Source organism: Lonchura striata, chromosome 26, assembly GCF_050655825.1.
Source record: "Lonchura striata isolate lonStrDom1 chromosome 26, ASM5065582v1, whole genome shotgun sequence".
Lineage (NCBI taxonomy): Eukaryota > Metazoa > Chordata > Aves > Passeriformes > Estrildidae > Lonchura > Lonchura striata.
The window spans coordinates 2,018,454-2,043,791 of NC_140728.1; the positions used below are offsets into that span (position 1 = coordinate 2,018,454).

At 47.2% G+C, this 25,338-nt stretch overlaps 1 protein-coding gene across 3 annotated transcripts; it reads right to left on the reverse strand.

Annotated features, from left to right (window-relative positions):
- Nucleotides 1–101: 101 nt before the first annotated feature.
- HIPK1 (homeodomain interacting protein kinase 1) lies at nt 102–24,541 on the reverse strand. 3 transcript variants are annotated; one of them, XM_021536030.3, is made up of 16 exons: nt 24,375–24,540; nt 22,382–23,459; nt 17,707–17,830; nt 15,628–15,747; nt 14,812–14,898; nt 13,794–13,978; nt 13,345–13,507; nt 12,774–12,996; nt 11,823–11,944; nt 10,148–10,282; nt 7,543–7,682; nt 7,209–7,391; nt 6,479–6,694; nt 5,978–6,216; nt 5,508–5,644; nt 102–4,638 (listed from the first exon to the last, which is right to left on the reverse strand). In XM_021536030.3, exons 2-16 carry the CDS (start codon nt 23,455–23,457, stop codon nt 4,153–4,155), a joined length of 3,636 nt encoding a protein of 1,211 aa, XP_021391705.1. In that variant the 5' UTR covers nt 23,458–23,459; nt 24,375–24,540; the 3' UTR covers nt 102–4,152. The 3 variants fall into 3 exon arrangements, with proteins under 3 accessions (XP_021391705.1, XP_021391703.1, XP_085417208.1); XM_021536028.3 differs by having other exon boundaries at nt 7,543–7,685; nt 24,375–24,539; XM_085561082.1 differs by lacking the exon at nt 10,148–10,282 and having other exon boundaries at nt 7,543–7,685; nt 24,375–24,541.
- Between the last annotated feature and the right edge of the window lie 797 nt (nt 24,542–25,338).

A 25,338-nucleotide genomic window follows, 5' to 3' on the forward strand; every position in this document is an offset into this window, starting at 1 on the left:
AAATCTGCTTCCCAAATCTGCATCCCGGATCCGCATCCCGCACCATCGACACCCCCAAACTCCTCTCCCACCCCCCTTAACAGACCAAGTGACCAGATGAATAGAGTACAGAAAATTAACCCTTTTTATTGATGCATTGCAATTGTTCTACATTTTTACCATATTATGTAGAAAATACTTAAAATACAAGCTACTTTGTAAAACCAAAGACAAACATTGAATCCAAAGATAAACTATGTTTTCACAATGGACCCTTCTCCCATATAGTTAGTATTAAATTTTTAAATATCTATTTCTTTTGTTAAAATGATTTTTACATACCCCCTAAGTACATCAGCAATACAAACATAGATCAGTAATTGTCAGAAACTACCTGTATCTAGCGGCTTGTAAAAAGGAAGAGCACAACCATAAAAGAAAGTTAAATTTTACACAGTAACTAGCATATCAAATACATTTAATAAAGTAGGAATTCCATTGCAATATCAAGGATTCAAGCAGAAATACTAACATTACATATAATGTACTGCTACATGTAGTGAGATAGATATAGTTCAAGCTGAATCTGAAATCACACATTATATAAAGTTTAGCAACAAACAACCATGTGGACATGCGGCACCATTCAGAAGTTTAAATAAAATTTAAAAAAAGAAAGCAGGGCTGTGCCAATCCTGTCATTTAGAAGCAATTTAGTTTCATGTACTAAAAGAAATTGCTGAGTCAGAGGTAAATTACTGCATCCCATCAATTAGGTGCTAAGCAGGAAAGCCTCAGGAGTTGCCTCTGTAGGGGCTAACACAGCTGCAAATACAGGTCAGGTAAGAGAAAACTGATTGAACAGCTCAAGAATCACACAGACAAACCTAGCTGGGACCACCGGCTGGCTATCAAATATTCCAAAGGTGAATCCCAAACTAGTTGTGAAGAAAATTAAAGGATGCCAATTCCTATCCAGAGATAGCAGACTTCTCTCCAAAAATGTGGAGCAGGCTCTGACAATGAGGAGAGTCAATTCTTGAACCCAATTTGAGGCTGGGTATGCAAGGGAAGAAGGGATGTGTCTCCTTAGAGCAGAACACAATACATCTAAATTTGGCATCATATACTGGGGCCAGACTGAGAGGCCCTGGCCCTGCTGGGGTGGGGTTTGCTGTGTATCACAGAGGAATTCTGGAGTATTATTTGACAGCTTGTTCCAAATGGAGCACGTTTGATTTTACCTACATCATTTCCATCTCATCCTCCCCGTTCCAACCCTTCTGGGAACTCGGGCAGCGGAGGAGATTACACCGTGCTTTGGGAATACATTTGATTTGGATTAATTGTGTTACGAGGTCCTCAAAATGGACATTTCAAGCTGCTTTTTTTAAGGGAAAGAGGGCAAGTTCTCAAAATTATTAGCAGATTTTGCTAGAGGTCTTTTTTCTTTTTCCTCTTTGTGTTTTCCATGAAGTCCTATTTGTGAAACAGGGAGTTGGAGCTTGGTTTGCCTTTTGGTGGAAAGGCACAACTCTGTACCCAAGAGGTATCTCAAGGCAAGTACTGAACACAAGCAATGTCAAAAAAAGCAACAAAGTGCCTACAGCAACAAACAGCATCGTTTGCAGCAACGACGTGGCACAGCAAGGTTGGTTCTCCGCACGCTCACGGAAGTGCTCCGACTACAAACACACTGAACATCAACGGGGGCTAATGCTACCGCCCAGCTCCACAGCCCTGCAGCCCTCCCTCGTCCTGCACCTCAGGCCAGCCCAGGCTTCCTGCGAGCAGGAACGTGGGCTTGCAGAAATGGCTCGGGCGTTTCTGGCCACGGCCAGCTCAGGACTGGCCTCCTTCCCGCTGGGACGGAACATAAACTGGGGTTCAAGGTTACCAAACCTCTTATTGCTGCAGTAACACGACTGCTCAAACCAGTTTATATCATCCTTTTGGATAAGATACTTTATGTGTTACGTGAGGAATAATTCCTAGTACAAGGGACCCAAGAAAACAAAGCGTAGTCCAAAACCTGCACTGATTATCCAAAGTGAGTATTTCCTCTGAACGCTAACTAGGGCTACAGCTGACAGACCTTCCCAACAACTCCACATTAGCAGTAGCATTATAAAACTTTTTAATGGTATTATGTGCTTTACAGCAGGCTCTCTTTGGTATAAATATTCTATCACCAAGCTAGCAATATTTTACACGACACATCTGCTATTCCTGTGGGGGAAGGTAACGCTACACTAAACCTAATAAAAGTGATTGCACGTATTTAATCACTTCTGCAATATTAGACTAAACATTCCAATGCATTCCCAGCACTACCTTATCCGAAATGCACTGACAGACACTAACAGTACATGTGCCATTTCAGGGGAAAGCTTCAAGGGGACTTTGCTTCACTGGGAACAAGAACGGAGCTGGGATGAGGCGGTGACAGGGAGAGGGCTCTGCACCATCCTGCTGCTCTGGCTGGGGGAGCTGGGTGGGTGAATTGCTTCAATTCGACGGGGGCTTGCTGGTCCCTCGTAAGGCAAGCTCACTGTAAACTCTAGTCACACTACATCATCATTTAAGGCACTACAATAAGGGGACACACCAAACAACTCTTCATCACACATACCTGTGCAAAACAAATCCAAGGTATCCTTTCCTCTCGTGAAGCTCTACTCCTCTCTCAGTGCTACAGTGATGAGCTCTAACCATTGCATTATATCACATACATTCCAACATGAATCAATTCATTTTGGTTTAAATACAAAGGATACAACACTTCCATCCCCAGGAACGTTTAAGAATTAGACAAACACTAAGTACAGAGTTCAAGTATAATCACTACACATTTTGATTACAAAGACAGAACATTTGGGGTTAGCAGGAAGTTTTGCTTGTTATATTTTTCTAATCAATATGTACATATTTCATTTTCTGTAAAATATTAAAACACCACCAATACAAAACTTCTAAAATAGTTTTAAATTCAGTAATAAACTTTAAAATCTGGATTTTTTTTTCTTTTTTTTCTTTTTCTTTCTCTTTTTTTGTCTTGTTTTTTTCTTGTTTTTTTTTTTCCTTGCAATTCCTACATGCACGTACTGTTTACAAGTCTTATTAAGAGCGCTTTAGAGTAGCTGCTGACATATCCAGGAGGATACGCTCACAGGAGTATAAAAAGCTGTACACATCAATACAGTGATGTTTCATTGTATTTCAAATTCATCTCCCTCCTAAATTAATCACGTGAGGCAAAAATATTAAGGAAAACAGAACAAAGCAAAGCCCTGTGCTTCTGTGAAGGAATCCAGCTCCATTATAGGGCCAGCATCTATTAAGCTGCAGAAACCAAATTTTAGAGCAATGCTGCATTATTCACTCTCAACTGGAGACAACAACACCCTGACAGAGCTGCTGAGCTCTGTCACACAGTGAGATCCTGAATACAGTTTGAACCACTTAGAAGAATTCTGCAATGAACACAACAAAAATTCAGCTGGGTTATGGAGAATTTTCAAGAAAACAAAGCAGACTCCAGGGTTTACAGGACTCCTGAATGTATCGTGCTGCTGGCATAAGGCAGCTGCCTCTACCAGTCCTTAAACAAAGCAGAGGAGTAAACAAAACACCTTGGACAGAAACATATATGGAGATGTAATGGCTTTTCAGAACCAGCAATTTGTTAAAGACAAAGTGAATTAGAGATGTTAAAATATTAAATCTGATTTTAAAACTGCCCCAGCAACGTAATGAGATAAACATGCACTAAATTTTTAGTGGCAACATGGATTTGTGCAAGCTGCTAAAATAGAATCTGCAAATTTTTTTAAGTTACACAAGTTAAAAAAGACATCAGGATCTGTCTGTTGAGACACTGATTTGACACCCCTTTTGATTAGCACAACAGAATGATTTTAAATAAATGTGACCATGAATTTTTTAAAAGCATCTATAAAAAGTAAGTAAAATTTTAAAAACTTAATTAGTGACCCTCGTACTGGTAACAAAGCATGCTGCTCAGTTAGTGACTGAACTCACCAGAGATATTTGGGAACAACATACAACCAGATCAGGGAGAAACACAAACCAGGCAGTCACTCCCAGGCAAAGGTTCACCTGAAATCCTCTCCAACCTCTCAGGCCCCTCGCAGGACAGCGCTTCACTGGGAACTACAAGTAGGAGTACTGGTTGATCTTGGTGGGGCTCAGCGGGTATCCAGTGTAAATAGCAGATCCTCTGGAAGCACCAATATAGGACTGGGGAGCGAACTGGTGTTGGTACTGGGCGGGGGGGACGTTGGCAGACGTCAGCAGGCTGGGCCCCACGCTGACAGGGACCTGGTGCACCAGGGTGCTGGGGTGGGCAGCGTAGGTGGTGTGGCGCGACGAGCCCTGAGGGGAGAACAGGTGGGCGATGGACGTGGTGGAGCCCAGCGTGGCAGCGGTGCTGGGGGCATAAGTGTACATGTGGGGCTGGCTGGGCAGGTGGGCACTGGCCGTGGCTGCTGCCAGGTGGGGATGCACCGGGCTGCCGTGCTGGAACGTGTAGGGAGCCTGAGAAATCGTTGACGTGAGGGGCGCCACGTAAGCTTGCTGCCGGCGTGGGACAGCATTGCCGTTTCTCTCCTGGGAGGCCAGCACTGTGGTTTGCTGGTTCTGCCAAGGGGAGGGAGGAAATGAGGTTAGTGGTCGTGCTCAGGTGAGCAAGGGGCAGCCAGAGCCCCCTGATGGACACCTCCATCCCCCCTGACACACCTGCAGATCTCAGAAGGTGACTGCACTTCCGCAGGGACAGAGGTGACACTTTTCCTCCACAGTGGGGACAAAGTGCCACTTTGGAGGTACCACAGCCGGGCAAGTCCTAGATCTGACCCAGCCCCAGAACTCATCACACACCAACTCCTCTGCACACTGGGAGGCTGGCAGCAGGGCTGCCCTGTTTTAGCACCACAAAACCAGTCTGGTGCCCATGCCAGAAGTGAACTGCAGGGGTAACAACTCCCTCTCCTCTGAGAGGCTGCTGCAGTGTGACTCAGAGATCAAAAGTCCTGCCACAAAATGAAGTGAAACCAATCTTCTAATTGAAACATTCAAAGATCTCAGGTGTCAATTGTTAGTTTGAGAGAGAAAGTCCAGTCTTAACCTATTGGTTGGTTGGAACTCTGTGAGGTCTAGAGAAAGGTAAAGAATTAAAAAATTTCCTCATACTGTGCTTTCAAAGTTACTCTGGACCTTGGTGTCACCCTCCTGAGTGGCGGGAAGGAGCTGCTGTAAGTCAGGTGTGACAAGGAGCACCAAGAGAGACTATGGAGACAACCACACTTCCTTCTCCTGCCCTCTGCTACGGGAACAAATCCTTTGCCTTGAGAAACCCCCCTGTACTCCCCACCAGCCCAGGACAGAACCAGCTCCAAAGTTGCTCTTTCAACTCCTGATCCTCTTGCAAGCCAGCCTTCCTGCCTGCCTCAGACGTTCCTAAAGCAGCTCTGCAGCATCCCCAGGCCAGCAGAGGCAGGTGGGCTCACCTGGCTGAGGTTGAGGGGCTGCACGCCGTTGGTGACCACGCGGTGGGAGCGGTACCCCGTGGGTGTGATGCAGCATCCTGACGACTGCCCGCTCACCGAGGCCACTGGCTTGCTCTTACTGCTGCTGCTCAGGATGCCTGCAAGATGCCACAAGCTCAGTCCACTCCTCCCCTTCCCACGCTGCTGGTAACCAGCTCTGGGCACCAAGCTGACTGTTTCTGTCACACAGACTGTGCTTTAGTTACTAAGAAACCATCAGGAATGGTTACAGATCTTCCTAAATGCAGCCACATATAAATGAAAGATAAATCTATCAATGACTATGAAAACAGACCAAGGCTTTCAGAACAGCAGCTGTGAAACCTAAAGCTGAGAAAGACCCACTGTGGCAAGTCCAAAAGTGCCAGGATGACTGTGTCACAGGGACAGGAGAGCACCTGAGCCTTGGCAAAGCACACTGAGATACCCACCTGAAGCCTGGGTGGCTACGATGCAGTCATTGAGCTGCATTTTGAGGGGTGGCACGATGATGGTGCGGGAGCTGGAGCTGTCAGCAGCAGCTCTGCTGGGCAGCTCCAGGGCCCCCCCAGTGCTCCTGAGTGAGGACAGGGGGTCTGGGGCATAGGGGCTGCTCAGGGACGAGTCTGAGTCAGGGGAGTCGTTGACAGTGACGTAGCTGATGACGTTGGATCTCTGCTTCATACCCAAACTGCAGGGGGACAAAAGACAAAATACAAATGATAAACGTTCTAGCTTTGCCCACCAGATTACAGTTCTCTCTCTGGCATCTCACACCCTCCCTCCTTGTCAGATAAAACTCGGATTAACTCCAGGCACAACAGCAGCGAGATGTGATGGGGAATATTCTGTCTTATGCAGCTCTTCTGAGCGTGCCCAGGGCTCTCACACTGTGTTCCCCTCTCTCCCTGATGCATGAGCTGAGCCCAGCACAGCCCAAACGAACACCCCACCTGGCAGGTTTGTATTTGCTGTCCTCCTCCTCATCGGTGTCGCTGCGGATGGTGATGACACTGACAGGGGGGCTCGGCGTGTCGGGGATGACGATGGGCTGGTGCTGCTCCTGCACGGGGACGAGCACGTTGGAGGAGGAGGAGGTGGAGCGCAGGGGGCTGCTCCCGATCAGAGAGTACACTTGGGTGGGCACAGGCTCTAGAGAGGAGCTGGGCCTGCAGGGAAAGCACAGCAGGGTTCAGCTCCAGCTCACAGGCTCGGACAAACAGCATCAGCAGCATGCAAGCATGAACACAAATACGTGAACAGAACCTCAGTGCACACACTCACACAGCAAAGTGTCACAGACACAGCCAAAGGCACCCGGGGATGCTCTGAATGGCACTGATCCACCTGGACACTGCCAGAAACTGCCACCCCTCCTTCAGCACTTCTGTCACTGGCACTGCTATGGCACCAACACCCCAGGAGTGTAAAACCCCTCTGATCAGGACAGCAAAGCACTTGGTCAACCATGTCCTTGCACTCACTGAAATTAATGTAATTTAAATCAGCCACAACAGCAGAAAGGCTTTTTCCAAGACATCTTTAAATTCAATTGTAGCACAATAAAGTTTCACCCTCAATGCCTCTGTGATCAGAAGATGCCTTTTTCACACCGAAAGGGAACCTCCACAAACAAGCTCATGGCTTTTCTAGGACTGGGAAAGGAAGCAATGGAATCCTTACTTGGCTGTGCTCGGTGCTGGCTGCTTGTTCTTCTTTGCTGGCACATTGCTGCTCTGCTGCTGCCTCACAACATGAGCAACCCCAACATTCAGAGGCTGTGCTGTGGCCAATGTCACGTGGTTGGTCAGCAGAGATGGCTGTTGCATGAGAGTGCTGTACTGATTTCCATGGGAATGTGCATTCCTGGAGCAGAGAAGAAACAAGAGACCCAAATCCCATGACTACACTGCAGGAACCACGAGCTGCAGCGAGCCCGAGGGGAAGGGAGCCGCTGTGGGCTCTGTGATGGATGCATTCCCACTTGGCAGGAGGCTGGAGCTCCTGCCATCCCTACCTCCAGTCAGCCAGCTGCTGGCTGCTGCCGATGGTCTCTGGGATCACGGCCGCTGGCTGGACCGAGTTGTGCAAAGCAACCCCTGGGAGCTGCTGCCAGGTGGAAGGGAGCAGGATCTGCTGGGTTCCCCCCGGCCAGGCCTGCTGCAAAACAACAAACACAGACACGAGGATCACTAGGTTTCAGCTCCTGCAAGGGGCAGGCAGAGATTTCTCCAAGCAATAAATGCACTGGGGTGGATTGTTAGCTTGCAGAGATACAGGTCATCCTTGCATGTTTTCCCAAGGACAAGAAAACCAGAGGAATGAGCTTCCCCAATATTTTGCTGATCTCTTTTATCACTGCTGTCACCTGGAGAAAACAGTGTTTATATTGTGCTGCACATGAAGCCGGGTATTGCACTGTCAGGTGCTTGGGACTCTTTCTCAACATAAATTACACACTGTTCTGCTGAAAGGTCCCAAAATATGAAACCAGTTTGGTCCTTTCTGCTTTTCTGCCTTGCAGGGCTCACATTGAGAGAGCCAAGATGGTGTCATTATTGTGGAAATTCACCCACTTCAGCTGAAGCATTTAAGAGAAGCCACACTGAGAGATAATTTAGTTACATGAAGGCAGGTTCATTTCATTAATATTATCAAATTTATCCAAATAAATTTGACAGCGTAATATTTCCATGATTTTGATAATATATGGCTTTCTCTGATGCAACTTAAACTGCAAAACTTGTTTTTTCAAATTCAGTATTTCTGCAAGCAACAGATCCACTTAGTACAAATAAATACCAGATCCGAACAAGAAGCCTTCAAAGCAGAGAGCTGCTAAAACCTCTGCCAACGTAAGCGGAATAATAATAATAACAATAACATTGAAACAATAAAAAATAAAAAGAGAAATATGTTAAAAGTCACACCATGCGTCTTTCCAAAAGCCAACACCTGCACAAGACAAAGCAGAGAGTTTAATACAGCAAGATATAAATTCCCAATGAGAGGCAGAAATCGGGCCTTCCAAGCGACGAACTGTTTTGACAGAGGAAGGACAAAAATATGCAAAGCTTAGCAAATGGCTAATGCAAACTCAGGGGAAGCAGCAAGGGAGAAGTGTTGGAAGCACTAAAGGTGAGCAAATTCACGCCAAAGGCTCCCAGAATCCAAACAGAACTAGTCAAGTCCTCCAGAGAAACTCAGAATGCAGGCTCAGAGTCTGGAGACAGCTGGCTCTGACCTCCACTGCTGTACAGGGGAGTTGAACCTCAAGTCCACTGCACACACACAGCAGAACAGAATTTGCCTGTTGAATCAAAGCCCAAATACACTTTGGAAAACATCACTACCAACTCACTTGTGTCCCAAGCTCTGCTATAGTCACCCCTTGCTGTTTTTGGAGCCCAGATTGCAGCCTTTCAGCAATCAAAATTCAACAGGAGGAAAGAAGAAGCACCTCTGGGTCTGTTTAGTTCAGAGCTGTGACCAGGAGAATCCCACTCTCCTGCCTTCCCATCCCCAGAACCAGGGAGCAGCTCACTTGGTTCACAAGAACTCAAATGAGTGGGTTTAAATTTCAGCATAGGTATGACTCGAGCAAATTCCACTTCAGCAGAGCTCTCCCTCTCAGAAGAAAATGACATTCAAACTACCACTTTAAAGCCACAAGAAACAACATGGTTCACACAATGGAATGTGCTTTGAAGGACATGTGAGGATACCAGCACTTCAGTGCACTGCAATGTTTTCATAAGCTTCACTGATCTGATTCTGGAGTTTTACAATGACTTCTTTGTGGCACTTGCAAAGTTGTTCTGATGCAGGTGCCCGAATACAGAAGAGGATAATTTTGCAAACGTACATTTCTTAAAGGTGTGTTCATTCCCTTCCCCCATCCTTTTTTAAAATTGTTCCAAATGACCTAAAAGCTAGCTATAGCCATTTTGGATACTAGAGCTCACCTTTAATTTCAACCAAGAAATACATATCAACTGAAAGTATCTGTGAGGAACAGAATCTTTATCTGGATGAAGCAAGCTATGTGCGATTTGCTATAAATAACAAAAGGCCAGAAAATTATTGTCAATGTTCAAGAGAGGTTAAGAGAAATCAACTGCTAGAGCAATACATTAAAGGATTTGCTGTCATTAGAGATTTTAGCCTGTGCTTAATGATCTGAAACATTTCTCCATACAAAGCAGCTTTACACGTGTTGCAAACAAAATATGGAGCTAACTTGCCAAGTAGGTCAAATTCTGGCCATCCAGGTACCTGTAGCAGAGTCAAGCTAAAGACTGATTCCTTTGTATTCCACAATCAAAAGGCAAAGATAGGAGAGTACGTGAAGAACAAGAATGATTACAACTCTTCTAGGGTCTAGTTTAGAAGAGCTTTCAATATTAGGCTAGCAAAGGTATAGTCAATGGATCTGGATTCTTTACAGAGCCACACTAAACGTCAGAGTCAGACAGTGCTTCAGCAATGTTGGGGAGGAAAACAACAAGACATTAAGATGTAGCAAGAACACAGCCACAAGATGGCACATGCTTCCATGCCCTCTGCAAGTCTAAGTTAAAACAAAAACTCAGTTAGTGAACACAATCAAGGGAGGCAATTACCAGTACTGCAGCCGTCTGTTCGACCAGCGCCGGCCGGCCGGCTGCGCAGTTCAGGGTAAAGGGCACCGCATACTGCGGCGTGATGGTGGCTACTTGAGGATGAAGAGTTGCTACCATTAGTGGTGTACAGCTTCCCTGAAATGTAGATCAGGCAGTGAGTGAAACACACGAGCTGAGGCAGGTACGTGCAGGTCGGTGCGCTGGGCAAGGGCCGGGCGAGGGGCACCGTGCCGGAAGGGACGCACCGGCACCGGCACCCAGACCCTGCACGGCTCCACAGGCACCCTCACGGCCCTGAGGAGAGCACGAGGAGCTGGGAATCTCCAGTGACACAGTTCAAAAGCCAAAACAAGTTGGGGAAAAATTTGGGGACAGGACCTCTGCGATGACACAGTTCAAAAGTCAAAACGAGCTGGGGAAAACTTTGGGGACGGATGTCTCTCTGATGACACATTTCTAAAGTCAGAGTGAGTTCAGCTGCTGGCACTTTACTGGCACTTCACTGGGTCCCAGAGGGCAAGTGAAAGCCATGCTGCACTAGCCATGGCACAGACTGCACTCCGGGCAGCTCCCTGCACTTCAAATCCACACGCGGAACTCTTGAGAAAATGTAAAACTATGGGATTTCATAGAAGGCACAGCAGGTCTTTGGTGTCATGAAAGAGCAAAGTTATCAGTGATGAAACCACCCAGACATGTATTAGTTCCATCAAACGTCTAATTTAAATTAGATTCTTGGGGTACAATTTGCACTCTTGGATTCAGGTGGGCCTTCAAGTGGATTCTGCTTTTTGGATACTGTGACCTGTATCATTAATGCAAAAGAAACCAGCAATCATAGAATGCCACCTAAATATTTGGACTGAACAAACTAAAAATTACTCCTCTACAAGGTCAGTATGTGCAACATACTGCCTGAAGAGTAAAACTAACAGAGTTTGTGTAAACGCCAGTAGAAACTAAAACTATGCAAATAAATAAAAAAGCACTTAATTATAAAGGCAACTATAAGTTTTCAGTGAATAAAACTTGTGAATCACCACTTATTGTACATTAAAGGATTACTTTCTGGAAATTTAAATGGCTTTAATTTATGACACATTACTAATATTTAAAATACCATTTTTAGAATGATTTGTGAATTTTGGTACTGCATGTTGCTTAAACTGCAAACTGCAGAAAGAGGTATGTCATTGCTACATAATAATTTACACTAAGAATGTAACTAACTGAGAAAGATTGAGAAATAATTTTGTTGATTTAAAGATGAAATTTTAGCATGAGTAATCTGTGTTGTCACCTCTGTTTACCGGGCTCTCACTTCTCACAGCAATGATTTCTCCTGCCACGTTTCTAAAGTGTAGGCAAAAATGACCAGCACTGCCTTACAGGCAGTGTCCATGCCTGAAAAATACAGCCTGTTTTTAGCAGCTGAAAAACACATATTTATTCCCATTATTAAATCAAACTCCTAAAACCAGGGAGGCACATGACATCAAATAGTTCAGACTTTAAATATTCCAGAAAAACAAAACAAAACAAGAAAATACTGTCTGAGAAGTGAGCTGCATTTAACCTTTCAGTGTGTCCTGAGAACCCCCTGCATTCAGGCAGGTTCTCCTGGATGGTGGAATTGCAGTTGAGCCTATGAGGGGTTTGGGGTGTTTTTTTTTACCTGTGTGAGAACTCCAGACTGGATCTGCAGTGGCTGTGCTGCAGGTGCTTGTGGCACAATTGGGACAGCATTTTCCATCCTGACTGGGAACCCAGAATGCTTTGTAGTTGCCTGAAGTCCAGCTGTGGAGGACAAGACACGTCACTAAGCTGCTGCACTAGTCTGTCATTTGTTTCCAAAAATCAAATTCCTGCTAGGTAAGGGCAGAGGATAGGGTCGGATTGAGGGATAGAAAAGCTTTGACAAAATCCCAGTAAAACACCAGCTGAAGTAAATACTTCTGCACACTGGGATCCAGCCCTCACCAGCTCAGCTCTGTGGAGCCTGGTTTGCAGAAACAGTTACACACTCTCAATTCCAACCTGCTTGAGACAAGCTGAAAGTTCAAGCCTTACACCATCAGCTCCCATGTCACAAAATCCTCCAGACTACAACAATCCAGGTATCAGCATACCTACAGAACCCTGATGCAGAGGCATGAACAGAGCTGCCCATGCCAAGCTCACTGACCCACAACCTGTGACAATCTGCTGGTAGCAAAAACCTGCACCAAGGTTGTGAACTGAGGCTCAAACACAAGATATTTACTCCTGAGATAACAAACACAGCCAAGACACACTGATTTTCAGGCAGGTCTGGCTCCTCTGTTCCCTGCTTTCTGTGGAATGCTGCTGTGTTCAGTTTGGGGGGAAAAACTGGTTGAGCAACCAGCTGGAGCCTGCAACCAAGGCAGGCAAGATCCTGTCACCTGTTCCAGCACGACCTGGAAGAGAATCAAGCTGCCTGCACATGTCTGACCTGGTTCTGCACCTCCACCTGATGCAAGAGCCCCGTGTGACACCCACAGAGAGCTCTGCTCGAGTCAGGCTTTTCTCAGTTTGGTGCAAATCACAGCTTCTCCTGCCTTAACTGGCTGAAACCTCAGCATCACACAAAGGGTTCTTGGCTTACTTTGAAAAGCAGGGGGACAAACAATGAAGGTTTGCTGGAAGGGGTCTGTCTGTGTGCAGATCTGGGTGGTTCCAGGCTGCAGGGAAACACTCTGTTGAGCCACTCCTGCCACTGGGGCTGCAGAGGATGGGTACAGGGCAGACTGGTAGTTGAGCAGAGAGACGTCTGAGTTGGCCAGGGAAAGAGTAGCAGCAGCAGTGGAATTGGAAGCCAACACACTGGCCTAGAAAAAAGAAAAAATCACTTATCGCCTGTAATTTTATCTCTTTTTGTTATAAAACAAACAACAGAAACCATCAATATTAAACTAGGAGGAAAGTACCTGGAAAATGTTTGAGGTAAAAGGATTAAACAACACAGAACAAAAAACATGAATTGCACCCAACTAACTTATGTTGCTGAACTGACAAATTTTCAATACATGAAGAGGCTCCTTGGCCTGAGTTTTGGAAAATTAGACTTTGAGACAAGACTATGAATTTTGGAGAGTGGCTTAAAATTTGGCCTGAAGGCACCAAATCAGCCTACCCCCTGCCTTTGATTAGGATAAAATAGGTGCAAGATGCTGTACCTGGTTGTGTACTGTGTTGAGCTGGTTGTTAAAGCTCATTGTCAGGTTTGTGCTTGTGTTAGGAGCAACGTGAGTGGTGAAAGGGCTCTTGATCTGATTCACTGTATCATACATGTTCACTCTTCTCTTGCAGATCTCCATGTTCTGAAAGCAAGATTTCACACTGGAACAGAATGACAGAAGGAAAACATCAGATTTGTAAAAACAGGACACAGATATGACAGATTCCCAACTTTATGCACCTGCTTTAGGTTTAGGTTCTTTTAAACCAACAAAGAATGTCCTAAAACATGAAAAGGAAGCTTATGAACATTCCATTCCTTACACATGCCATTGCTATTTTCAGATCAGCCAGGAACTGCAGAAAATAGCACTGACAGAAAGCTGGGGAGTGCTGCTCAGTGATTCCACAAATCCTGAAACAGAACAACCCATCCAAGGCAGCTTACTGGTTACTGTGGGGGAAATCCAGCAGATGTGCCATTGTAACAAACGAATGGTTCAAAGTCTTCAGTGGAGTAATTCTCTTATCTGCATCAATTGTCAACATTTTCTTCAACAAATCAATGTATTCCCTTCGGTCAGCCTTCTCTGCCAACATGTCAGTCCCTTCTAAGTCTGTAGACATATTCACCTGGAAAATCAAATGGGAGCAGTTCACACAAGCATCAAATTAACAGCTGCCTAACAATTCAATAACCTCACATCACACAGAAATATTTATCAAGCATTTCTGTCTCTTAGCCAGACCCATTCCAGCTATGACAGTGCTAACACTCTGCCTTTCCTTTGCTCATTCTAGGAGAGAAAGTCAAGCTTGTATGTGGAATTCTCATCTCAACATGGAGTTGGGTTTATTCAGTGGGACCAACCAGGCTTTGTTCTCCACTCACTGGCAAAATGCCCTCATGTTTTAGGGGAATCTATAAGGGGCTGCAAGCCAGGATGATTCTACTTTCTCTGCACAGAATGTAACCTCAGGGTAACAGCTATAAAATGACAGAAAATTGATATTTAAGATTTAAGGCCTCATGATATTAAAACCACTCAGATATTCCTTCATTTTATCTCTAAAGAGAGAATGAATATAAGAATGATCTGCAGTTTGTGTCACTACTTCCAAAGTCTAATAAGAGGTTTAATCCTACAAACACATTTGAAGGTGCTCAGCTCTACTACTGCTCTACTATACTGAGAGCAGACTGGGCACACTCCTGCTAACACACATAAGAAAACAAAACATTTTAAACAGGTTCATAATTAATATTTTGTCTGTTTTTAATCCACTGATTTCTGATGCAAATTGGCACCACTGTAAAGCTCCATTAGTGCTTTGAACTGGCAATGGAAAAAGACGGGCTGCTCCAGCACAGGAGCCTCATTTTTAGAGATCCTCCAAAAAATGGAAGTTAGGAAATTATATGTGGAAAATTAATGAGTTTTCTGTGTCCCAAGATCCCCACACACCTGCGCCATATCATCCAAACAGTTGAATATATATTTCCGAGCTTCTTTTGATTTTATTCCTGTTTCCAACTCATGTTCTTCTGGGGTCTATAAAAGAAAACATTAGTACAAACTGAGATATTGAGTATTGATAAGGAAAAAGCAGCAAGAAATTGCTGAGGCAGATAATCAATTGCTGCTTTCAGACGCACCACACACCAGCAGCTCAAACCCAAAGAGCCCTGGGATCCCATTCCCCCAGCTGGAAAGATCACTCATTGCAAAGCTGAATTAACAACAGGATGACTTCATTTCAAGGCTTCCTTGGGTAGTGCATTAGCCAAAAGAACTGAAGGTTTTTGACTGAGGAAGAGAAAAGGCTTTAAATATTTTAAATCCCTCTTCTACAAGGAAGAAAGGCAAAATTCCCTTCTTTTTGCTGCTCAAAGGCAAATCAGGCCTAAATCCCATTCTTTCCTGTCCTCTGCCAACCCAAAACCAGATTCCTGTTAAACTCGCAAACCCACCACAAAATACTCCATATTTTACTGGTTGGATTGTCAGGAGATGACAACAGGATGACACACTTCCCTGGGAATGAGCAGCCCATAATAAGCAGCCATTATCTCACGATGGAACACCCACCCTTTGCTGGTGCTACCATCACTGCTGCTTTTGGCAGAGCAGCAGCAGGAGCTCTGCAGAGACCCCCAGGCAGCCACGTTTCAAACCCAATCCTCACTCACAAGGTTTTCACAGCACGCCAAAACTGGCTGGGAATTTCTATCAAATCCTCAAGGAACAAAAGAGAATTGGGCATGGAAGAGACAGACAAACCTTGAGCCTCCACAGTGGGTATCCCAAATTTGGATCTCTGTTAAAAAACCTGCTTGTTTTCGTTCCTGCACTGAGAAGATACTCCGCTGGAAGGCCTTGAGTTTGTGAAATATAACGAATCTAGGAAAGAAAATTACAAGAGTGAGGACTCCACACCATGAAGAATTCACAACTAATGGGGTAATTAACAGCCAGGTTTGTTCAAAGCTAATAGGAAATTACCTGTAAAGAAAGACTGCCCAGATATGCAAAATTAAAGGGACCATCTCAAGTATTTGTAAAGCCACTTTTGCAATCACTTTTGCAAAAATTTTAGGTTTTAAATGCATCTTCCTTATCTTATGGGAATATTTTATGCTAATGTATATGCAAGCAGACTGTACGTTTTTAAGACAGTAAACAGCGTAAGAAATACATGTTTTGAGGGGGAAAATACCACAGAATTTATCATGTATGTATAAATAATTAAAGGCATGATTATCCAAGCAGTGCCTGTTTACACAATACTCTAGGCACACAGTTTCAGAATAACATCATGGCAAAGCTCCCACTGACCGAGAAACCAAAACCAAATATCCTCAAACACATTTAATATACTTATTTTTACATGTTAAAAAATTGGCTCAGAATTTTGGTATTGAATGGTATTGATATGACACTGGTAAAGAGATAACAAATAAAAAGGTAAGCTGAAAAGGAAAGAAAATAGCAAATTTATTAATAACTCCACAGTGTTAAGGTAACTATGATGGTAACAGACCATCAAGTACAGATCCTTTACATGTCCTTAGCATTTCTTATTTGCCAAACTCCTGCTATGTCATTGTGCCAAAACAGGGCACTGTCACAGCTTGTGATCACGTGAATTTATGGGCTCACTTTTCAATTACGCCAAGGTGGATCCAAGTGTCTGCATGTGAATATTTCTTGTATCTACACCATAGTTCAGGCAGCAGTTCTATTTTTACAGGACGTAACTTTTGCTTTACGGCCAAAAGATGTTTAAAAAAATAGCTGTAAATCCCACCCCAGCCCATGAACTCATTCTTGGAGAGGTCCTCTCACAAGTTCCACCTCAACTTTCACTTGCTGCTGCAGAATCTCAAAAAACATGCAAGCCAAGTCATCCTCAGTCTTCAAGGGAAATTCAGACATCAAAATGAACCCCATGAAGTCACACCTCATGCTGCCTCACAGAGGGCTGCAAAATCCTGTCATTAAGCAATGGAAAAAGCAGCTCCTCCCCAGCCACCTACAGCAGCAGATAAGGTTCTCAGAATTACACAAAACTCAGAACACAAGGAAACCACCAGGCCCTGCCTCAGCTACTTTCTAACTCATTCTGCTCATTAAGGTACTGCTGCGTTTCCTTCGGAAATTTGCAGTGCTGGGAAGACACATGTAAGACACTTAGTAAGTTTTCATGTATTTTATCACATAAGGAAAACCATACCAAGCACTGCAACAAGATCCCACCACAAAAGCCCCAGTGGAAAAGCTACTCTGGAAAAAACCCCTCTCACAGACTTTTTGTCCTTTTATAGGCACTGACTAGGCCAGGTAATAATGCCAAGTATCCACAGAAAGGACTAATTAGTTCAAGATGCCTCTCAGAGTCTTGCCCTTGGATTTCAAAGACAGCTTGAGGCTCACACTTTGCATAAAAACTCAAGGTTGCTGTAGGTATTAACAGGGCAGGAATGATAGGCTTGCTCTGTCCCCACATGGAAAAACTGCCCTCATGGTGAAATTACAGAGGGTGTTTCACACCAGGACACACACACACCTCGCTTCTGCTTTGGCAGGAAGGTGTTTCAACAGTTTATGGGTTTGGAAACCAGAGGTTAACTGCAAACTGGCCCTTTTTTTTTGGACAGGATACACTCAGCTCAAGTGAAAACACACAGAACTCCGTGCTCCCTGCCCAGAGACAATGGGAGTATCATGGAGAGAAAATGAGCTCAGACAGCAGCAATGTGCACTGATGAAAGCTGATGCAGGACACAGGGGTCCAGGAGGGTTTGAACACAGAAAATCATGGTTTCATGTGAAGATGCCACATCCCCCACGTGCTCTCACCTGGTCGTACTCAGATGCTCCTGGATACAGAGGCCAGCCCAGAAACAGCTCAGCAATGACACAGCCCAGTGACCACATGTCAATGGCTTCACAGAACGGCAAACCCAGGATGATCTCAGGAGCTCTGGTAAGTGAAAAGGAAAGAAAAGACCAAAGTCAAATCTTCTACTCTGAAAGCTGCATTTCCTCCCAGTAAACCACTCTGGGTAAAGCCCCTCTACACACAAGTAAATCTGTGTGGATATAAATGATTCACTTTAAAGCAGAAGTTGTTTCCTTGGGTGGCCTAATGGATCCCAACATTTTTTTTCACTTAGGTGGATTCTTTTATTGCCACGGTGCCCCCCAGCTCCTAGGAGGCCTTTATATCACAGTTGCATAAAGCTTCTCCTTGAGTAATCAGTTTAATTGCACTTGACAGCATGTGAGACGTCCCTGAGACAGCACACAGCACCACAGAATTATGGAGAGACCTTCAAGATCATCTACTCCAGCTTATCCTAAAAGAACTGGAAAGAAAAGCTCTGGCAAACAGAGACTTTTCTAGGAGAAGGTCTTGAGACCCCAGGTAAGCAGCTGCAGGAAGCTGCTTGCTTCATGTAGGAAAGAAGAGCACCTGCAGAGCCAGGAAAAGGAGCTCCTCAGAGAGCAGCTGGGTTTCTATCAGCAGGTTTTCATGCAGGGTTTGCTCACAGAGTTTCGAGTCTAAAATGGATGCAGAGAGCCCAGCTGGAGGTTGTGTTTCAGGTTTCTGTGCACCCAACCACACCTAATGCAAAAGGCACCTGTCTGGCCCAGCCTTCAAGGGGAGGTGATAAAAAAACCTCACACTCCAAGCAGGGTTTGCTTCTCTAACAGGTTGGAATTTCAGGGAGATTTCTGTCTGGAGCTGACTCATAACACAGAAGGATGTTTTAGTACAGCTCTTCACCTACACAGAGTTCTGAAACAAACTGAGGCTGTTCCGGCAGGAGAAATTCTGGTCCTACATTTGCATAGAGCACAAAACCCCAGGTGCTGCAAACCCCAGGTGAGCTGCTGTGGGAATTTACCCTGGAAAGTACAGGAAATACAAAAGCCTTGACCTTCATCATGAATAACTAACACGAGAGCAAAGGAAGACAGAAAAGCCCTAAACTCCAGGCTACCCATTTCCTCGTCATGCCCCAGGGCTTGTGTGGCATTTCTGGTGTTACACTATGGATACTTCAGTTGTTAAAAAAGGCTCTGAAACCAGCTCTGGTCCCTCTACTGAATTCTAAAAACCAGGGTTTGCATAATGTACAGATGTCAGTAAATTTGACACCGCCCTCCTCGACTCCTCAGCCTCCCAACTGTTCGCAAGAAGTGACTCCCCAATTAATCACCCTTTGTTGTGCCACGGTGACACAGATACACCTTTTATTTTAGGTGTCTACACAGGTCTCTCCAAAACAAAGGCACTCAGCCCAGCTGCTCAGGCACAGGGCACCTGAGAAAGCACAAGATCAGAAAAGGACAGGCTGGATGGAGCTTGGAGCAACCTGGGATAGTGGAAGGTGTCCCTGCCCATGGCAGGGGTGGGATGAGATCAGCTTCAAGCTCCCTTCCAATCCAAACCAGTCTGGGATTCTATAAAAAAGATAAACAGCTGAACCAGCTGCCTGTTGCAGTGAGGTCACATTTATTCTTTATTATTCAGATTCTATTATGTCTGAGCCCCCAAAACCAGAGGCATGATACACCTCCAGTAATGAGAGTAATAGATCATTCAAGCTAAGACATAATGTTCAAGCTAAGACATAATGACACTCTCCACTCAACACTGATCTGCTTCTAGATCAGTGGTGTTCTTGTTTGGCTGATCCTGGCAGTTGTTGGCTTTGGAAAGGTTTCTCACATGTGAAAATATAAAATGATTGTACAAGTACAAGCAGTAGCTGATATCTGAATGCTGACTGTCCTGCTAACATTTACATTTTAAGGAAATATGCTAGAATGGGTACAATTTTCTACAGGCTAAGAGGTGCAAACCAGAGGAATCTCTTTCTTCACAAGGAGAAAAAGTATAATTCATACATTTACACAGGAGCCCTCCTTGCCATTACTTTATGAGACATCATCAGCAAACTGCACTGCCCCTTTTGATTATCCTGATGTAGGAAGTTCCAATTCAGAAAGGACCCAGACCTGTCATATAAGGCATGCTGCATTTGCACTGGCAAACAAACTAAAATATAGATGGCTTGTGGAATATGCAGAGCATGCTAATCCTTCTCTAGTGTGCTAAAAAACCCCTAGCAATTCCAGTGGAAACAGAGATTGGTAGCAGCTTGTTGGTCTTTCACTCCAGGATGGAAAAGACTCACATATTCCTAAATCTCAATACCATGATGATAGCAAGTTGAAATCTAGTATTTTATTCCCTGTAACTAAATAAATGAACTTCTCATGAGCCACCCGATTTCATTCTGACTGCAGGACAGGGCTGGGAAATCAGAATTTCTCTCATCTCCTTTTACACCACTGCAATGAGCAGCCTTATGAGATGTGAGCTGAACCAGGACAGCAGGCAGAGGCCACTTCCAGAGCTGCTCTGCCAGAGATTAAAGTGATTTTACCATCTTAAGCTCTCTGAAATACAATCAACAACACTCTTTGCACAGATGCTTGCCAAGCACTGCCTCCCAAAGCTAACAAATACACTCAGGCACTCTCAGAAGAGAAAGGACTCACAGCAGCCCCCAGAAAACTGCAGGACTCCCTCCCAGCATTTCCAAACACCCCATGTTTGCACCTGTGCTTCGGGAGGGTGGGAACACAGGGCCTGGGCAAGTGCAGCAATGCAGGGAGCAGCAGGGCCAGCAGGGAGCTGGATTAGCAGAGTCAGACTTGGCACAGGCACTGCTGCTCCCCAGGCCAGCATGGCTGGCACAGAAGTAGGTCATGGAGCCCAAAGCAGAGGTGAGAAATGGATATTCCTGCACTCTGCAGCTCCCCCAGCGCTCAGGGCCACCTTCTCATGGCCCAAACTGTCCAGTCCTACAGTCTGTGCTCCACACTGGCCCACAGGCAGCACCAGAATCTAATCCTAGATTATGGATTTTAGTAATCATCACCATTAAACTAATTACATATCACTAAATACTACATTTCCACATCACAGCATTCTTCACTCCAGCCAAGCAGACAGTCCAACGTCACCTAATCCCAGGTTATTTGCCTTTCTGGCAGAGTCAGTCACCCCAGGGAGCTGAAGGGGCTGGAGTCCAGTGCCCCACACAAAGATGGAGCAGGAATTTCCCTCCCTGCAGCCCCTGGAAGATTCTTATCAACCCCCCCTGCTTTTCCTCAGCTAAATCTGTTTTCTGAGATACCAGAAAATGGAGAGCACCATGGGCCTCCCCAAACTGCTTTGCTAACACATGTGGCAAGTCAGATAGAGGAGATTCTTGACCAGTGGTCACCTTTCTGTGCAATAACAACAAAACTGATGATGTATTTTAGAGAGAGTGAGTGTTTTTTACAGAGCTGTGGGGCACGGGGGACAACTGCACTACAAAAAAAATCCCATAGCAATCAATAGTTTAGAATTGGAAAGATTGGTGCCAACAAGCTGAGCAAAGATGAGCAATGGATTAAGAAAAGTCTGTATCACATGAAAGGAATGTCATGGAAAGCTGTTAGTTAAAAAGAAAAACAACACAAAAACAAAGGGAGCAAGTACACAGGGAGCATGAGGGATGAGCAGAGCAAACCTACAATAAGCCAGGCTTTAAAACTGAAGTGAGCAGCCAGGGAAGACATCAAACAGGGCAGAAACACAGGGTGGGGTGGAGTGTCTCAGTCCTGTCTGGTCCCAGCTGGAAGGACTAGATACTAGTTCTGAGTTTTGCGTCAAGTGAGCTCACATTCCACCCAAAGCAACCCTGACAACACAGCACAGACTCTTCACTGCCCTTTGAAGCCAGAAGTTCTTTCTGCATCCATTTATTGAAGTCTGCTGGTACTTAAATTCAAATACAGACTTAACAGAGCCAAGCTGGTGGAATAATTGAAAGAAACGTCACAGCTTGTTTAACGCACAGTTTCCGAGTTTTAACATTTCTGGCCATAATTTATTTTTAATTCTTGGGCAGGAGTAGGGTAGAAGACATCTCCACATATTGCCAAGGGAAGCAGAGATATTTCTCATCACTGCACTAAGGGACCTGCAGGTCTCATGAAAGCATGACTTAGCCAGGGTTGACACAGGAAGTCATGTGCTCCTGAAGAGGGTTAGACAAAGATGAAGAATCAGAAGCAACAAAAGTGAATAGAAATTGGCATCCCTTTGATTTCTCTCCCTTCTAAATGTCCAAGGTTAATGGACAAGTTTCAGATCCTAGCGGACAACCTCAAATGCACTACTTAACACTTCTCCAGTTTGCCACTTCATACAGTGTTCAGGGTAAAATCAACTTAGTGCACTGACCCGGGGAGGAAAGGAAGGTGCTGGGCTGCAGATTAGGCCACCCTAAGACAGATATTCTATTTATTTACATCCAACTTTCAGAAGAAATCTCCAGGAAACATGCAGAGCTGATGATTTCCTGCTGCCCCTCAGCTGGGGTTAGACAGGAAAGCTCAGTGTCTGTAGAAGGAAGCCCCAGCAGGATCAGCCTGACCTGGTTCAGTGAGCAAGGGCAGTGCTTACCTGTAATACCGTGACTGCAGGTACGTGGAGCACACGGCCTTGGACACGTGGCTGGCTGACCCAAAGTCTATCACCTTCACTCTGTAGGGCTGGCGTGCAGGATCCACCAACATGATGTTCTCTGGCTTCAAATCAGCGTGGATCAGACCCAAGCTCTTCAGCTTCATCAAGGCAGTAGCCACTTGCTGCAGGATGGGCCGGATGTATTTCAAGGGCAACGGACTGAACTTGTTTTGCTTTAAGAAATCGTATAAGTTCTGTTCCAGCATCTCAAAGACAAGGCATGTATGATTCTTGTGTTGAAAGCACTCGTAGGAGCGGACAAAGTTGTACTCGTCGGCATTCTCACTGCTCAGGCGAGACAGGATGCTCACCTCGATCTGGCCCTGCCGGGCGTAGGAAGGGTGGTTCTTCAGGATTTTGATGGCTACAATCTCCTTCGTGCTACGTTTCCAACATTTCGCCACCTGCCCGAACGTCCCTCGTCCCAGGAATTCCAAGACCTCATAGCTGTTGGTCATAGAGCACAGGATCTCATGCTGGACCAGCTGATAATCTCCCTCCCCACTGGAGCTGCTGCTTTTCGTGGTGACCGTGGTGGTCGTGGCCGCAGCACCCACCGCAGGTCTGTTTTGCAGCATGAGAGGTGGATGTTCCTCAATGATCTGCACACTACCGTTGCTGTCAACCTCTTCACTTTTCCTTTTTAATCCACATTTTTGGTATGGTTCCAGCAAAGAAACGTTGCTCCTGTGGGTGATGCTCTGGCTGCTCTGGAAGGACGCTGTGGCGCTGCTGCCGGTGCTGTCGGCCGCGGTGACCACGATGTGCTCGACGGAGGGAGCGGGGAGAAGGAGGTTCTGGTCGTAGGCAGGGATGCTGAAATTGGCTACCTGATGAGAGGAGCTGGCTTGCCCTTGAGCTGCTGGGAGGTTTTTGCTGTGGGTATAATACTTGTCACTACTGCTCTGTCCTGAAACATCCCAGACAGACGGCTCCACTTTCAGTTTCTTGGCACTGCAGAAGGCACTCGAGGATACTGACGGAGGGGAGAACACCTGCAGCTGTGAGGCCATACCTGGAAAGGAAGAGGAGAACTCATAATGGGCAGCAGGTTGGGATGGACAAGATCCTCTATCTGCATAAAACCCAGAATGACAAAAACCCAGTGTTGTTCTGAACACCATGTGGTGCCCACCACTGAGGAAGGGAACCTCTGTAACCGCTGCCTCCAAAGGCACCACTGAGCGAGGCGGTACAGTGGGATTACTGCATTTGAGAAGCACACAGCTCTTTATCCAGATCTCGAAGGGTTAAAGGAGTCCCAGGACACGACAGGAATCACAGAGCCAATTCACTTGGAAAGACCTCTGAGATCATCGAGTCCAACCTGGTGACCAAATACCACTCTGCCACTCAGACCAGAGCGCCCAGTGCCACGTCCAGTTCCTCAAACACCTACAGGGACGGTGACTGCACCACCTCCCTGGGCAGCCCGTTCCAGCGTCTAACCAGTGAAGAAATTCTTCCTATTGTCCAACCTAAACCTCTCCTGGCGCAGCTAAACACTCTGTGCTCTTGTCCTGCCGTTCGTTACCCGGGAGAGGAGCCCGACCCCCACCTGGCTACACCCTCCTTTCAGGGAGTTGCAGAGAGTGATAAGGTCACTCCTTTTCTCCAAGCTAAAAAAACCCCCAAGCACTGGAGCAAACAATACGGAGGATGGGGGAGCGCAGGAAGTGGGAAGACCCTGCGAGAATTACGCTGCCGTCCCCAGGCCTGTTTCCTAGGCACTGTAAAAACAGAGTCGGTGGGAAACCCAAGCCCGGCAGGCCCAGCCTGCCCCCGGGGCAGCGCCCGCCGGGCCGGGCCGTTACCGGGGCTCGGGCCCGGCCCCGCCGCCGCCGCCGCCCCGGCCCGGCGCAGCCCCAGCGCGGGGGAAGGGCCGGGCCCGGGCCCGCCCGCCCCGCCGGGCCCCGCCGCCCGCACTCACCGCCGGTGGGGGGTTCTCAGCCGCGGGCCGGACCTGCCTGGGGGACACGCGGGGGTGCGGAGCCCCGCAGCGGGCTCATCATAGCCCCGCCACGGCCGCCGGCCCGGCCCGCTCGGCCCGCGCTCGCCGGGGGGAGCCCCCAGGCCGCTCCGCCGCCGCCGCCAGGCTCCGCCGCGCCCTCACGGCCCGGCCGGGCTCCCCCCGCCCCGTCCCGCCGCCGCCGCCGCCCCGGGCCCGAGCGCCGCCGGCCCCGCCGCGCTCCCGCCGCCGCTCCGGGCCCCGAGCGCCCGCACAGGCCGAGCCAGCCGAGCCCCGAGCGCGCGAGCGCGCACGTGACCGCGGGGCGGGGCCGCGGGAAGCGCCGGGGCGGGCCGGGACCCGCGGGGCGGGGCGGGACGGGACAGGACGGGGAACGGGGCGGGACCGGGCCGGGGAACGGAGCGGGACCGGGCCGGGGAACGGAGCGGGACCGGGCCGGGGCGTCCGATGGGACCGGGCCGGGGAACGGAACGGGACAGCACGGCAACGGAACGGGACCGGGCCGGGGAACGGAGCGGGACCGGGCCGGGGAACGGGACCGGGCCGGGGCGTCCGATGGGACCGGGCCGGGGAACGGAGCGGGACAGCACGGCAACGGAACGGGACCGGGCCGGGGAACGGAGCGGGACCGGGCCGGGGCGTCCAATGGGACCGGGCCGGGGAACCCAACGGGACAGAACCGGCACCGGAGCGGGACTGAGCCGGGCATCCAACGGGACAGCACCGGCAACCGAGCGGGACCGGGCCGGGGCGTCCAATGGGACCGGGCCGGGGAACCCAACGGGACAGAACCGGCACCGGAGCGGGACTGAGCCGGGCATCCAACGGGACCGGGCCGGGGAACCCAACGAGACAGCACCGGCACCGGAGCAGGACCAAGCTGGGGAACGGGACAGCACCGGCAACGGAACGGGACCGGGCCGGG